The sequence below is a fragment of the Theropithecus gelada genome, chromosome 18, assembly GCF_003255815.1.
Source record: "Theropithecus gelada isolate Dixy chromosome 18, Tgel_1.0, whole genome shotgun sequence".
NCBI classification, from domain to species: Eukaryota; Metazoa; Chordata; class Mammalia; order Primates; family Cercopithecidae; genus Theropithecus; species Theropithecus gelada.
Window position 1 is genome coordinate 68204502 of NC_037686.1, and position 13823 is coordinate 68218324.

At 43.7% G+C, this 13823-nt stretch overlaps 1 protein-coding gene across 1 annotated transcript; it reads right to left on the minus strand.

Annotated features, from left to right (window-relative positions):
- Positions 1-543: 543 nt before the first annotated feature.
- SMIM21 (small integral membrane protein 21) lies at positions 544-9278 on the minus strand. Its single transcript, XM_025365588.1, is given in 4 exon segments — positions 544-598; positions 600-646; positions 649-672; positions 9150-9278. Coding segments are annotated over 4 exon segments (255 nt in total).
- Positions 9279-13823: the final 4545 nt, after the last annotated feature.

The following is a 13823-nucleotide window of genomic DNA, read 5'->3' on the forward strand; positions in this document are numbered from 1 at the left end:
GAAAACGTTTCCAGCCAATTGTACACCTATCTGTTGATACATAGAAACATTAGGGAAGCACAACTGGAATCACTCTAGAAATAAACTCAAAGAAGGGCTGAGATTTCTTGGCCTTCTTCCCAAGGGAGTTATTTACTAAAAGAGCAGGAGGGACTCATTATGAAATGGCTTACCTATCACAAGGTCCCATGTCACTGGCTCTCAGAGGCGATTAGAGATTTGCAGGCTCTCGCTGACGAAGTGCTCATCCTGTCTCATGGAGCGACCTCAGATAGAAGGAGGTCGCTGCAGTATACATGGTTCACTCAGTCTATCTATGTGGCCCTGTGCTCTATCATGGATGGATTTTAATTTCCTCTGGCCTAATTTCCTTTTTACAAAGTAATTTGATAGCTACCCAGCATGCATACTCTCCTAGGTGGCTACAGATTGATTGCTTGATGAATGTGCCAGTATTTTTTTTTTAACTGCTAAGGTTATCGTTTACCCACTTTCGAAATATGTAGTATTTTTTTGATGGCTAAGGTTATTGTTTACCTACTTTTAAAATACGCTGTTTGCCTTTTTCCAGTCTTCAGAAACCCCTTGTATCCTGCGGATTCCTCAGCAACACTGTCACATGGAAGAGAACCAGCAATGTGAACAAACATGAATATGATGTTCATTTTCAGACTGAAAAAGGAAATAATTACAGCTACTATTTACAGTGTCTGGCTTTTCAAGCTTCATGCTACAAGCAGCTAACTCTTTGTCAAACAATTAATTTTGTTTAAGATAAATAAGTTTATATATTTAAGGTCATGTTTCAGAAGTAAAACCAGAACTATGGTTTTTATCGAGTTATAAAATTAGTTGGGGAAAAGGTAATGAATCTAAAACAACTCTTGAGATCTGCCATGTAGAATTTGAAGTATCAATGTAAATTAAAAGCAGATTCACAGAGAATTCTATGAAACCGAGTTCCCTGTTAACTTGAGGGTGCCAGAGTGGATCATTTCTCAGGTTTCTCATGGCTTTTAAATACATAAGTAAAAGCCCAGTGAGTTATCAAAGAGATCTGTGACCAGTGTGACTTCAGTGTTCCACTGTGATTTGAGCATGTACATCACTGACTGTTTTTTTTTGTTGTTGTTGTTGAGACGGAGTCTCGCTCTGTCGCCCAGGCTGGAGTGCAGTGGCCGGATCTCAGCTCACTGCAAGCTCCTCCTCCCGGGTTCATGCCATTCTCCTGCCTCAGCCTCCCGAGTAGCTGGGACTACAGGCGCCCGCCACCTCGCCCGGCTAGGTTTTTGTATTTTTAGTAGAGACGGGGTTTCACCGTGTTAGCCAGGACGGTCTCGATCTCCTGACCTTGTGATCCGCCCGTCTCGGCCTCCCAAAGTGCTGGGATTACAGGCTTGAGCCACCGCGCCCGGCCCTGACTGGTTTTTTTTTAGTGGTCAAAAATACATTTGACAATGTGCCAACAAAATTTTTCTCAAATCATGCCATATATCATTGGTTTATCAGAGGTTACAATTCATAGCAATAAGTTTTGTGCCTTTTATTCTGAATTTCACAGTCTTTTATGAAAGCATCTTGACTGGTAATTGGCTGAAAGACCATAAACAAAATCAATGAAAATAAATCTAGTCAAGGTGATGGCCATTGGAATAACAGAAGCCCTGAAGTTGAGTTTTATTTAGCATTCTTCTTCTTTCTCAGAAAGAAAAAAATAAATAAATAAACACATAGCAAATTAAATATGTGATCCCCAAACCAACTATATCCAAAAATTCTTGGCTAAAAACCTGTAGATACACTTTCAAGAAGTGGAAAAATGGAAGAAAATGATTTCCTTAAGCTAACAAATGAGAAAATAGTTAATATGGGGCCTCATCCTTCCTGTGGCTGGTGGCTCTCTCTGGTTGCAGATTGTGTGCACAGGGAAGGACAATGCCTCTTTCATGTTATGAGGGGGCATGAGCCACCATGGGAAGGAGAGAACTCAGTGTTACCTGCTGTTAACTAGATGAAGCAAAAGTTGTTTTAATTAGATTGGTTCTTCCAGCTCCCTTCCCCCAATCCCAGCATCCATGTACTGGTAAAATAGGGCTAGGCACCATTGAAGAATGTAGAATGGAGCTTCCCAAAAGCTGAAAGTAGTCAAGCTTAGGGTCAGGGTTTGACTGTTGATGGGAGAAACTGGACTAGCCTTGCTGCTGGAGTATTGCATTGAAAGAGAGCAGGTACTTAGCCACCCTTCTGTTTCAAAGCTGGAGCTGCTTGGGTTGTATCATATTTGCATTCTAATAGTCTGCCAGCTAATAGGCCTCTAGCCTTGAAGAAGTCAAGAAGGAAAAGGAGAAAGATAGGACTTCTTAATGCTGCTACAGTCTTTATTCCACTTATAAAGAGGTGGAATTGGTGGATTTAATTATTGTTGAAATATATGTCGTTGCATCTTCACTACGAAATCAGGGTCTCTGTCTGTCTTTTTTTAGATTCAAAGTGGTCTTCAACATACAACATCATTAGAGAGCTACTCTGTGCATCATTTGGAGATAGTAAGGATTTTTAAATAATTAGGTTTGAATAAAATATACTTAGATCTGTACTGCTTGATTAAATGATGTTTTAATGTTGCAAAAGGGCCATCAGGAGGCATTTGCTTGGGTGGAAACCTGGGTGCTTCCTCACTGGGCTGAGGAGTAAGTGACTAAAGAAAGTCACTGGAGTACTGGGTCTCCATTCTTTACTTCTATGCTTGTCCTATGTTTGAAGCCAAGGAGTTGTTTGGGGCTGTTATCCAGGCATTAACACAATAAAACTGAGTTGGAAATGATGGAGCAGAAAGAAATATTGGGAGCTTTCCTGGGCCCTTATTCCAGGATCCTCCAGTTTGAAGATCCTCGGGCCCTGCCTGGAGATCCGCTGGCCTGCGGATCCACAGGTATTTGTGATATTCCACAAATGCCACCACTGCTAGTAGTGAGAGATAAGTGCTTCCACAGGAAAATTAGAAGCCAGTGAGCCATTCTTCACGGGAATCCTAAGAGCATGAACAATATTCTTCTCCTAATTAGGATTTCATAATGTGTGAAGTGCATGGAAGCACCTGGACTTCTCTAGAGTCTGAATTTGGAGATTATTTTGTTCTATTTGGGTTGATCATGAAGCAGTTTTCCTGTAAATGTGACTAACGTAAGTAAAACAAATACAAAACCAAAACCAGCTTTAGGTCTCATGAGGAACTTCCAGAAATATCTAAAGTCTGTAGTCACTAAGGAACAAGTGTAATTCCTAATGGCAATGCTTTCTACAGCATTCTGCATAAACCTGGAACCCCAAGACATTAACAGGTTATTTTTAAGAAAGGAGGTTGTATGAATTTGGGAAACACTTGATAAACAAAGTGCACAGTGATGGTATTTGGGGGGTACTGAAACCAAATCTTCACCTCTGTGATTCTGAGCTGCAGGCTCCCCTATGGCTCCCACCATGAGATATGGGTCCGGCTGGCAGGACCTCTGCAGTGGCCACAAGTCAGGAGTGGAGGGAGCGGAGGAGGTAGCGTGTGCAAGGTCTCTGTGATCAGGGAGGGTCAGAAAAGTGAAAGATCTCATTCTAGTGTTTCTCCCACGTGGAGCTCCGTGGGGTCAGGGTGGGGAACATGACAGGAATGTCAGAATAATGTAAGATACCCAGTAACTTTGGGACTAACTGCACAACTTCCATGTGTAGCTTGGGGGAGGCTGCAGGCCTGTGGGAGAAGCCTTTGTTCAGCTCAACTCCATGTCCAGAAGAAAGTAAAATTGTGAGACGAGTGGGACTATTTCACATTTTTACAAACCTCTATAATGCCCAGCTTAATAGAAGGCAACTGGGTTTTCTTATCTGCTTCTGCACTGAGTCTTTCGAAATACCTAACCTCATGCAGGCTCTGGAAAACCCCACTGCACATAATACTAATGTCTTAGTATTATCATACAAGTAATTTTGAGCTCTTAGATCCCTGAAAACACCTCAGGGACTCCCAGATTACACTTTGAAAACCAATATGACAGTGATTGGGGTTGAGACAAAGAGACAACAGAGCCTTCACAACTGGACAGCCAGAGTCTGGACTCCTTGGGGGACCAGCTTGACCCCCAACAGTCCAGCCAAAGCCGCCCACCCAGCAGGGCCACCAGCCCAGAAGTCAGCATAACAACTGTGTAAGAGAGGCCAGTGGGCATTCATAGGGTGCTTTGGGAGGCTGAGACCCCTTATTCCTGAGACAGGGGGGCATCCTGGAGAGGGATATGGGGAAGCAGGGAGACAGGAATTTGACTCAATGAGCACCTCAAAGACTGTGTCATCTGAATCACTGAACATCTTTGGCAGGGCTTTGCATCAACTGAACATTTAACCTCCAGTTTGTTTTTGTTTTTTTTTTAATCAAAAGAAACTGAGCTGGCACACTTTGAAAAAGACTGACAGCTCTTCAAATATTAAATAGGGTTATCATACAACGTAGCCATTCTGCTCACAGAGATATACCCAAGAGAAGTAAAAACATATGTCCACGAAAACACTTGTACACAAATGTTCAGAGCAACATTACTCTTAATAGTCAAAAGGTGGAAGTGACCTGAAAGTTCACCAAGTGATGAATAGATAATCAAAATTTGATAAATCCAGAGAGTGGAATATTAGTCAGCCACAAAAAGGAGTGAAGGCAGACACATGCTGCAACAAAGATGAACTGGAAAACATTATACTTAATGAGAGCCAGTCACAAAAGACCACATGTTGTATGATTCAATTTATGTGACATTTCCAGAATAGGTAAAGTCATAGAAACAGGATGGTGGTTGTCAGGGTCTGTAGGGATGGGGAGGAAGGAGTGACTGCTGATGGGCATGAGGTTTCTTTATGGGGTTATCAAAATATTCTAAAATTAGTTATGGTAATGGTTTCACAATTCTGTGAGTATATTAAAAACCACTGAATTGGACACTTAAGGCTACATTTTACAGTATGTAAATTATATCTCTATATGTTATTTAGAAACATTTTGTCCTTAGTTTATCAAAATAGGACTTGAGAATTCAGTAAAAGACTTGAGTTCTCCCTAATTGAGCTCAGTAAGTTTTACTGTGAGATCAGATCAGTTATGAAAATTAAAATGCTGTACTAAAAATAATGCTACACTTTTCTTGCAAATCCCTCCCCCCCCCCCCCCAAATTAATCAATCTTTTTTCCTACAGGACTTCCCAGAGGTTTTACACGTATGTCATTGTGTCCGGTGAGGGTTCAATGTTGAAGTGTTTCCAAAAACAGCTGCTCCCTGCACCTCTGCAGTCTCAGAGCATTTGGTGTGGCTCTCTTAGTGTCCTAGAGAAATCAGAGAGGTTGTCCTTTTCACTTTAAGAGTAAAAAGAGGCTTTACAGATTTATATGGAAGGAGAAACACCTTGGAAATAGAGTTAGGAGATGAATGTGTTTCTATAGAACAGAAACATTTAATTTAAAGGGACCTGAAGAGGGAGGCAGCCCCAGTGACCCTTCCTGGGGTGAGGGCTGTGCCAGGTGCGATCACACCACACCCCTCATCTTTCCAGCCAGGCTGTGAGGCCAGCGGGATGTCCTGTGTAGCATAAAGAGGTTTGGAGAAGTCACTTTGCTTATGGGCAAACAGCAAGAAGGTGATGGGATGGGGCTCTGGCCTCAGGGTCGTCTTGTGGTTCTCGTGCCCTTTTCTTTAAACTTTGCAACCAGAAAATATGGAGCCAATAGCACTGTCTCAAGCCCATTTCAGGAAAGAACAGTGAATTAATAAATTACTTGTGTGTGTACACCTCTGTTTTGATTGGCTCAAGTATTTCTACTGTGATAAGTGAAATTCACCCATCACCTGTAAATTTCAAGTGTACAAGAGACTGAAGTCCAATTTTTTTTTTTTTTTTTTTTTTTTTTTTTTTACTAATGGCCTTAATCAGCAAAGACACTGCCATTTTAGTGACATGTTTTTGGAATGGAGGCAGAACACAGTCAGTCTGTTAGTTGTCGTCTGTAGCTGCTTTATCCTTTAGTTCTCAAATCTACCACTCAGGTTGAACTGTTCTTTGCAACGCGTTACTTCAAGAAGGTTTGACCATTTTGTCTCTTCTTCATTCAACAGTACAAAAGAGAAGACCACCCATAGCTGTAATCTGACACTTCTAGCTATTCGATTATGACTTCTCTGAATGTACAGGTATCATTTCTGATCAACCAAGAAAAACCATGTTATAGTATTAATCCACTGACACTTAAAAATAAGTAGCAAATACAATCAACAAGATTCTTATTAGTGACTACATTTTATTAGGGGTGTCCATGTCAGGACTAAAAATGGAATATTTACTTTTCTTTCCTTGACCTGAAACTTTATGAATTATTTTATGATTACACATACAATTAGGAGCAATATTATACAGAAATCTGATGAATAACATACCGTTTATTTAATTAATTCAGAGGAGGAAGGATTTCTTTCCGTTATTAAGGCAGTGTGTTTAGGATACAGCACTTGGGAGTTTCACACTAATAATGTTCTTGCATGGGGTGGAGGATCAGTCTTCCTTCAATTGAAAGGACTGTTGAAATCCCTAAAAACTTCAGAAGCATCCCAGTGCACTTGTTTTCCTGTCTGCCTGATGCCTGTATCACTCCAAGTCCTGGGCATAGTAATGGATTTTTAAAATCATTGTGACAAGGGATGAAATGCATGTCCCTTGTCCTAGTGCCCTATCATGTTGTAGTAGGTGTGTTGTAGTGACAACAACCCCCCAATCTCAGCGGTTTATAACAACGAACATTTCTTTCTTGTTTAAAATATCTCACTACTGTGACACTGTGTGTCTTTGCATTCCAGGACTCAGGCTAAGGAGCAGAGATCTGGGGGAACAGGCCCTTTTTATGGAAGTTGAGAAGTACAAGGGGAAGAACCAAACCACACAATTGCTTTTAAAGCTTCTGCTCAGATATGCTGCACATCACACTGCTCATGCTGTTGTGGGCAAAGCAAGCCACAGGCCAAGCCTGGTAGTGGATCAGCTCCCCCAAGTCGCATGGCGATAGGCAAGTGTATCTGCTGTTACTGAGAAAAGAGAGGGGTAAATAGTTGTGACAGATGATACAAATGTGCACACCTCGCCTAACACAACTCTAGTGGAACAGGCTATCTGTTGTGCTGGAACCCATGTGAGCTTTTGGATTTTCGTCCTCTGTGCATGAGACAGATTCCACTGGGCACCAAACTTATCCACAGCATCCATCCAGAGATATCTGGACTCACTGAACACCCAGTCACTGCCTGCAAACAGGAGATACTGAGTTTCCAGTAAATAAGAACTCCCAGACGCATGAATACCTAAGAAGAAATGAAATGTGAAGATCTGATCAGAAACATAGTGGAACGAGTGAACACTGGCCAAAATGAAAAAAAAGTCCCATTTCACTGCCTGGACAATAGTAGGAAGGAATTCCTTACAGTTTCACGCCCTGTATTGACTTTAGAGTCATTAATGAACAGTATCTATGTTGCGTGATCCATGAAATAGTGAGAATTACTCACACCTGAAACCATTTTCCTACTGGCTACAGAAACATTACCATGATATGATTTATTATTAAGTGTTGTTTTCCTTGTCAACATTTTATGGTTTAACAGCCCACCTAAGTGTGAATTAGTTATCAACTGGCTTTCTTATTGAAAAGACAGATGAGGCTGCATGAAAATGCTTAGCACATGGGTAGGAAGCAGTGGATGAAAACAGCAGAAGTGGGACCCAGAAGATGAGCTCTTTTACTTTCGATTATTCAGATTATATGTAAGTTCCCACACTGTTGAAATCTCTTCAGCAGCAAGTTAACCTCCAACCTGCGAAAGACGGAAGAAATCAAGACTTGAGGATGGAGGGGACAGGGACGGTCTCTGTATCCATGTGCTCCCTGAGGTGAGGGCCCCTGCCTCTCCCATCTTTGCACTCCTCATGCCTACTGTGTACCTGGTGTAGACCAGCTGCCCTGAGATGTTTGAGGTGCTGTGTTACCATTGCCTCTCCTGAATTCCCACCGAGTGCCTCCTGAGTCATGTCACGTACCCCATCGCAGCCTTCACCCAAGGCCTGGAGACAAACCCAGCACACACAGGTCTAGTATTAATTCATAACCATCATAATGTACCTAAGATTCTACCTACCTGGATGTTGATTGATGAAATTTATAAAGTATTATAAGGACTTCAAATCCACTTATAACTATGACATACAAAATGCACAAAACCAACGTTTAAAGCCTTCTATGATTTGTGTAAGACTGAAGAATTTTAAGACCATTACTTTTAAAATGTTAAAAAAAAAAACCAGAAAGAAATGGAAAAAGGAAAAGGAAATAAAGAAGCAGAGGTGGACATCAAGACAGAGGAAGGAGGAGATGCTACCTGCCTGCTCCCATCCATCTCCTCTTCACAGTCAGAAACACTAAGAGGAAACCTGTGCTACAGGAGAAGATGTTCCAGAAATTTTGTCTTAGGACTTTAACCTTTCTGATACATGACTGGGTCATAAACTTCCTTTTCAGAAGCTATCGATCACCCCATCACCTCTGCAAATGGGGTGTCTATCAACGGCGTCTGTTGCTGGCACATTGGAAAATGGTTCATGAGTGGTGAAATTTGTTGCAACTTTTGCTTCTGTCCTGTAATGAAGGAAAATAAACTTTCTTCTAGGAGTGCAGTATTGAATTTGCCTGGGTATGTTGAGTTTGTAGCTGTTGCAGGTGCACCTAGGCTTAAAGCGTTTGGAGGCATCCTTGCATCTGTGTTAAGAGGCTCTCTGTGTAGGGGAGAGATCATTGACTCATTGGCCTGTATACTGATATAATGCCCAAGGGGAGGGCCCAGTACCTTTTCTGAAAGGGGCAGCTCTTCCTCAGATTGGGACCTGGAATTGAGAGGTTGTCTTGGTCAGAACTGAGAAAGAATGAGCTCTGGATTGACGTCTCATCTTAAACTTCATAGAATCTGGGTTTGAGAGACAGCACACTCACAGGAGATTGGGGCAAAAGAGTGCTTTGTAGGGCCATAGCTCTGCAGTGATACTTCTCTCTTGTACCCAAAGTTAAAGACCCATAAACTCACGGTGGTAGGTGCTTCCTTCTGCAGCAAATTCCCCTTGAGTATCCCTCCCTTTTCTGCAGAGTTTTGTTTAAATGTTCCCAGTTGTGCTATGGGGAATCGGGGAGGAGCTGTGGACACACACTGGTCCATGTAGGGGCTGCAGCAGTGACCAGTGAGAGGGCTCCTTGAGGACGGCGACTCTGAGGACACAGAGCTTGTGCTGTGAGACCTAGAAACTAAGTTCCCAAGGAGCTTTTCTCTTCTTTGCCAACCTTGAAGATCCAGGTATTATTTTATAAAGCCGGATGGAATCTTCTGCACATAGAGTTCTCAGGTCCAGGTAGTATTTTATGAAGCCGGATGGAATCTTCCCACACAGAAACCTAGAGTTCTCAGGTTTCTCAGGTTGCTGTCCGGCTCAGTGATGCTGCGTGAGAATGTTTAACCATATCTCCATGGCACAAGCTTTGGATCTGATGTCAAGAAGCTTTTGTGAATCCTAAAAACGAACTGCATCTCCCTGAATCGAAATAAATACTACTATATGCACTTGAATGGAAACAAAATCTGGGATTCTTTTTGGGCCCTAAGCAAAATGTAGAAACTCATTTTCCCATCAGACTTTTCCGCAACTTTCCTTTAACCTAATGAGACACTCCATAGGAGTCTAACATTTCTTTGAATTCCAAGTGTAGGTTTCCTGGGTTGTCCATTTAATTGTTAAAGTGAGAGAGACTCTGCTGGAAGACAAGCACCACAGAACAGCAGGGGGAAAGCTGAAGGGAGGTTACTTGGGAGTCACCCCAGGAAGAAGCCCTGTGCAGACCGCCATCACTGGCTGGAGAGTGGCCATGAGACATGTGCGATGGCCTCTGGATGCTTCTGTGCTGCCTCATGGGAATTTTCACAGGTCTTCCTCTGTTTGTAAATGGTGTTCAGTGAGGGGAAAATTAAGTGGTACTTACTACACACACGTTCACCAGATACTTGCTGCGTTATTCCCATACTGTGGATGGCTTTTGACGAGGTGCCTGATGAAGAAAGATGCACAGAGCTGTGAGTCCCGGCCTACAGAAGCTCATGATGGGTGCTCCCCAGTGCTGGTGTTGAGTAAATAAACGCCCAGGACAGTATGCACTGTGCTTGGCACACAGTATGACTCATAAGATATCTGTTATTATGTGAACAGTGAACATATGCACAGCATACAAATCAGTAACCGAGTGCTGTTCTGATGGTCTTGTCCTGAGCAGTTTTTCCCATCAATTGGAGACAAGACTCATTCTCTAGAAAGAAGAGCAAACAATGGCGGGTCCCACCAAGGCCGTGGACAAGGGAAAGGCAGAAACATGCAGAGGGAGCAGAGACAGAGGAGGCTTGAGACCTGCGTGGAGGGACAGGAAGGGAGCTTGGAAGCCCATTTTCTAGCAGATCCCAAGTTGTGAAAGTTGATATTGTGGAGCGCACACGCACAGAGTGACACCTAGAATTCTCAGAGTTGGTGATTTAAAGAAAAAAAAAAAAACACAGACTAAAAATTAATCCTCAATTTCCCACAGGCCTCAAACTTCCAGCTGCTAAAAGACAGTGGGGTGTGGGGGGTGGAAAGAGACCTCATCTCGGAGGGACAGCTTTGTCTGTGACAGTTGAGACGGGTGCCAAGGAAGGACGAAGTTTCTCTCTGCCAACTAGACTTAGAGGGGGAAAAACAACCATAATCATGTTTATTTTCCTGATAATCATATGCAAATCAGGTTACAACAATCTATACACATGGTAATTCCTCTTTATGGATAAGTACAACTTAAAAGTTGTGAACAAGAGCAAAAGGATGTAATTCTCTAGTTTTCTAATGAGCTCAGAGTTTATGCCCAGTTACAGTTGAGCTCTGGAACGGTTTTTCTAGCTCTTCCTGTCCTGTAGTTCTGGTAGAGAAGCTATGAGGACCAGAGACAGAGCCAAGGTGGTTTAAATTCTGGCTGCACCAACTGCCCTCCACATGATCTAGGGCAATTGACCCAACCTTTGTAGGCCCCAGTTTCCTTTCCTACAAAATAGGCAGGATAACCAGGAGGTCAAAGTGAAGTGACAAGATGTGAACCTGCTCTGTAAGATGATAAGCACTATTTGCTGGGAAGGGATTGCGGCTTCTTAGCTGTCCTTTAAGTGTGGTTGGGGTTGTCTGTGGATTAAGGAAGGAAAATTGGGTTTTATTCTAAACAGCCCTATGAATCAGCTGGGGCTGAAGACCTGGGTGAAGGTAATCTATAGTCAGTAGATTTTAGATAGTTAACTTCAAATAATTAGGAACAACACTGAAATATTTGACCATATTTAGTGCATCTGCTGAAAATGTTTTTGAAAACTTAAACCCTGTAGTAGGTTAAACCAGCCTTCGGCTACAGCCTGAAGCATGTGCCAGCGCAACGTGGGCCCGCTAAGACCAGGGGAAGTACCAGGTGATAGAAAACAAAATGAATTAGGTGAGTCTTACCTTCCCCACTCCTCCCTCCTTTTCCTCCCTTCCCTCATCCCAAGTTTAGATGTCCTGTTTCCTATAAACTCTCACATGCCCTGGGTTTTGACTGAAGCGTTTGTAATTAGACGAGGACTTGGATAACTAATGAGAAGCCTCGTGACCCACGCAGCAGAGGAGCAATGGAGAGATCACTCCTGAGTGTGTGTGCTGTGCTCAGCATAGCCGCGCGGCATCATAACCGTGTGTGGGTGTTTAACAATGCCACTTGGTGATTTTTAGGATGTCATGCCACAGTCTTCTTATGTCAGTTGGGCTCCTCCCACACCTATTATGAGAATGAAAGATCCCGCAGTTTATGGGTTGAGTCGTAGTGGATGATTTGTAGGATTAAGATTAATCAGTGGCCTCTGATTAAAGTCTTAGTTAAATGGACCTGTTCCCTCCATGGGTCTTCGGTATTTAGAGACTTGGTCCAGGTTATCCCGTTAACCCGCTTTATTAGAGAATCTTATTGCTTTATTTATGGGATTGTGAGAGTCCAAAGGTTTTTACTTTCAGCTGCTGCTGCTATTTTGCCCCTAAAAATAGAGTGTAAGCCCTATTTTTTTTTTTTCTGATGGAAGAAAATTTTTTCTTTAATCTGTCATAGAAAAGGAGACTTTTCAAGCCCATAGAAGTGATTTCAACTTCGGACTTGTGAAGAGAGCTGTCAGCATACACCGCATCTGGAATGAAAAGGCAGGATTCCTTCCCTCTGAGGGGTCTGCGGCGTCCCAGTCAGTGCAGAGGACTTCAGGACGTCGGTTCGACACCTCTGAAGGAACAGCCAGCATCATCCCTGGAAATGGAGGTTGTTGGTTGGTAGAGGTTATTGCTAAATTCGAAGAGTGTGCATCAGACAGTAAAGCTGGTCCTTTCATGAACCGGGGTTTGGAGGCTGCACGTTGCCAGAAAGAACCTGGCTTGCATCCCTTCCCTCTTCGTCACTCCCTGGCTTTCGGAGCCTCTTCATTAGGCTTGCTCATGAAGCGCATCCCTGCCCTCGGGTTCTCTTTCTGGATCTCAGTCCTCCTTGGATTGTCTGGTCCTTACTGTGAGCTTCACGCCTGACTCCGTTTTCTGAGTTCCGCTACCTAGTTCCAGCTCCAAGTCTCAAGTTCCCATACAGGCCCCAGGCACACACAGACACATGTTCACTGTTGGGAGGACTCTGCCCTGCCTCTGTGGCAGCCGTGCTGGGAGGCTGTTAAGAAGCCATGCACTATGTCAGTAGCTTTCTGTTCCCCCAGACTCTCAGACCCTGTGCGCCCCTCTCTGCACCGTGACCCTGTCTGTGGGACCCCGCTTCCGCTGTTTTGTGTCATTGCTCCCTGCTTTTCCTCTTGAACAATGGACTCCCCTGCATCTGTTCTTGACTGTCGTATGATGTCTTCTACGTTCCCTTTCGTGTTTTATTCACTACCTTCAGATTGGTGATCATCTGCCTGCAGACCGCGCCTAGAGCTTCTCCTACCTAGGCAGCCTCAGAGCCGCTGGCACCCCCAGGCGCTCCATTTGCCCGGCAAACCTCCACCTCCACCTTTTTGTGATTTCCCTGCTCCTGTGAACGGTGTCACCAGCCATCTAGTTAGCCGCTGTCATTGTTAGCCATCCCCTTCCTCCCACCCCTGCTGGTTCTGGCTTCATGTACCCTTCCCACCCCGCTTTAATACCCCAGAGTTCTGCGCTAATCTGGACCCTCATGCTGCTGGAGGGCACACATGGCTGTGATGGTCACTCAGCGGCCCAGCTATCTCCATAGCATGGCCTAACGCCCATGTCTAAATCATGTTACTCTCACGCTCAGCCAACCTCTACCTTCAAGGGGTGCTCGCAGGTTACAAAAGGAAGCCCAAACATATCAAAGTATTGGCTAGGCCCCATATTCCCCGTCCTAATCTACTTGTAGCGCCAAACCTTTCACCTTATACAGCCTCCCTCTGGTCCTGGGGACTGTCCCTTAATGTTTCCCCTTTTGTGTCCTTTGCTTATGTGAGTCCTTCTCTCTGGGACAGTCAATTCTCCTGAGCAAATCCCAGCTCAAACACAGTCTCCTTCAAGAAGCCTTTCTTGGTGTCTGAGGAGACTCCTTTTCCTCCAGGCTTTCCCAGCCTGCCCGCTGAGTGGAGTGTCCTGGAGGTACTTGCTGCAGTCTCTAGCTGCCCAGGAGTGATTTG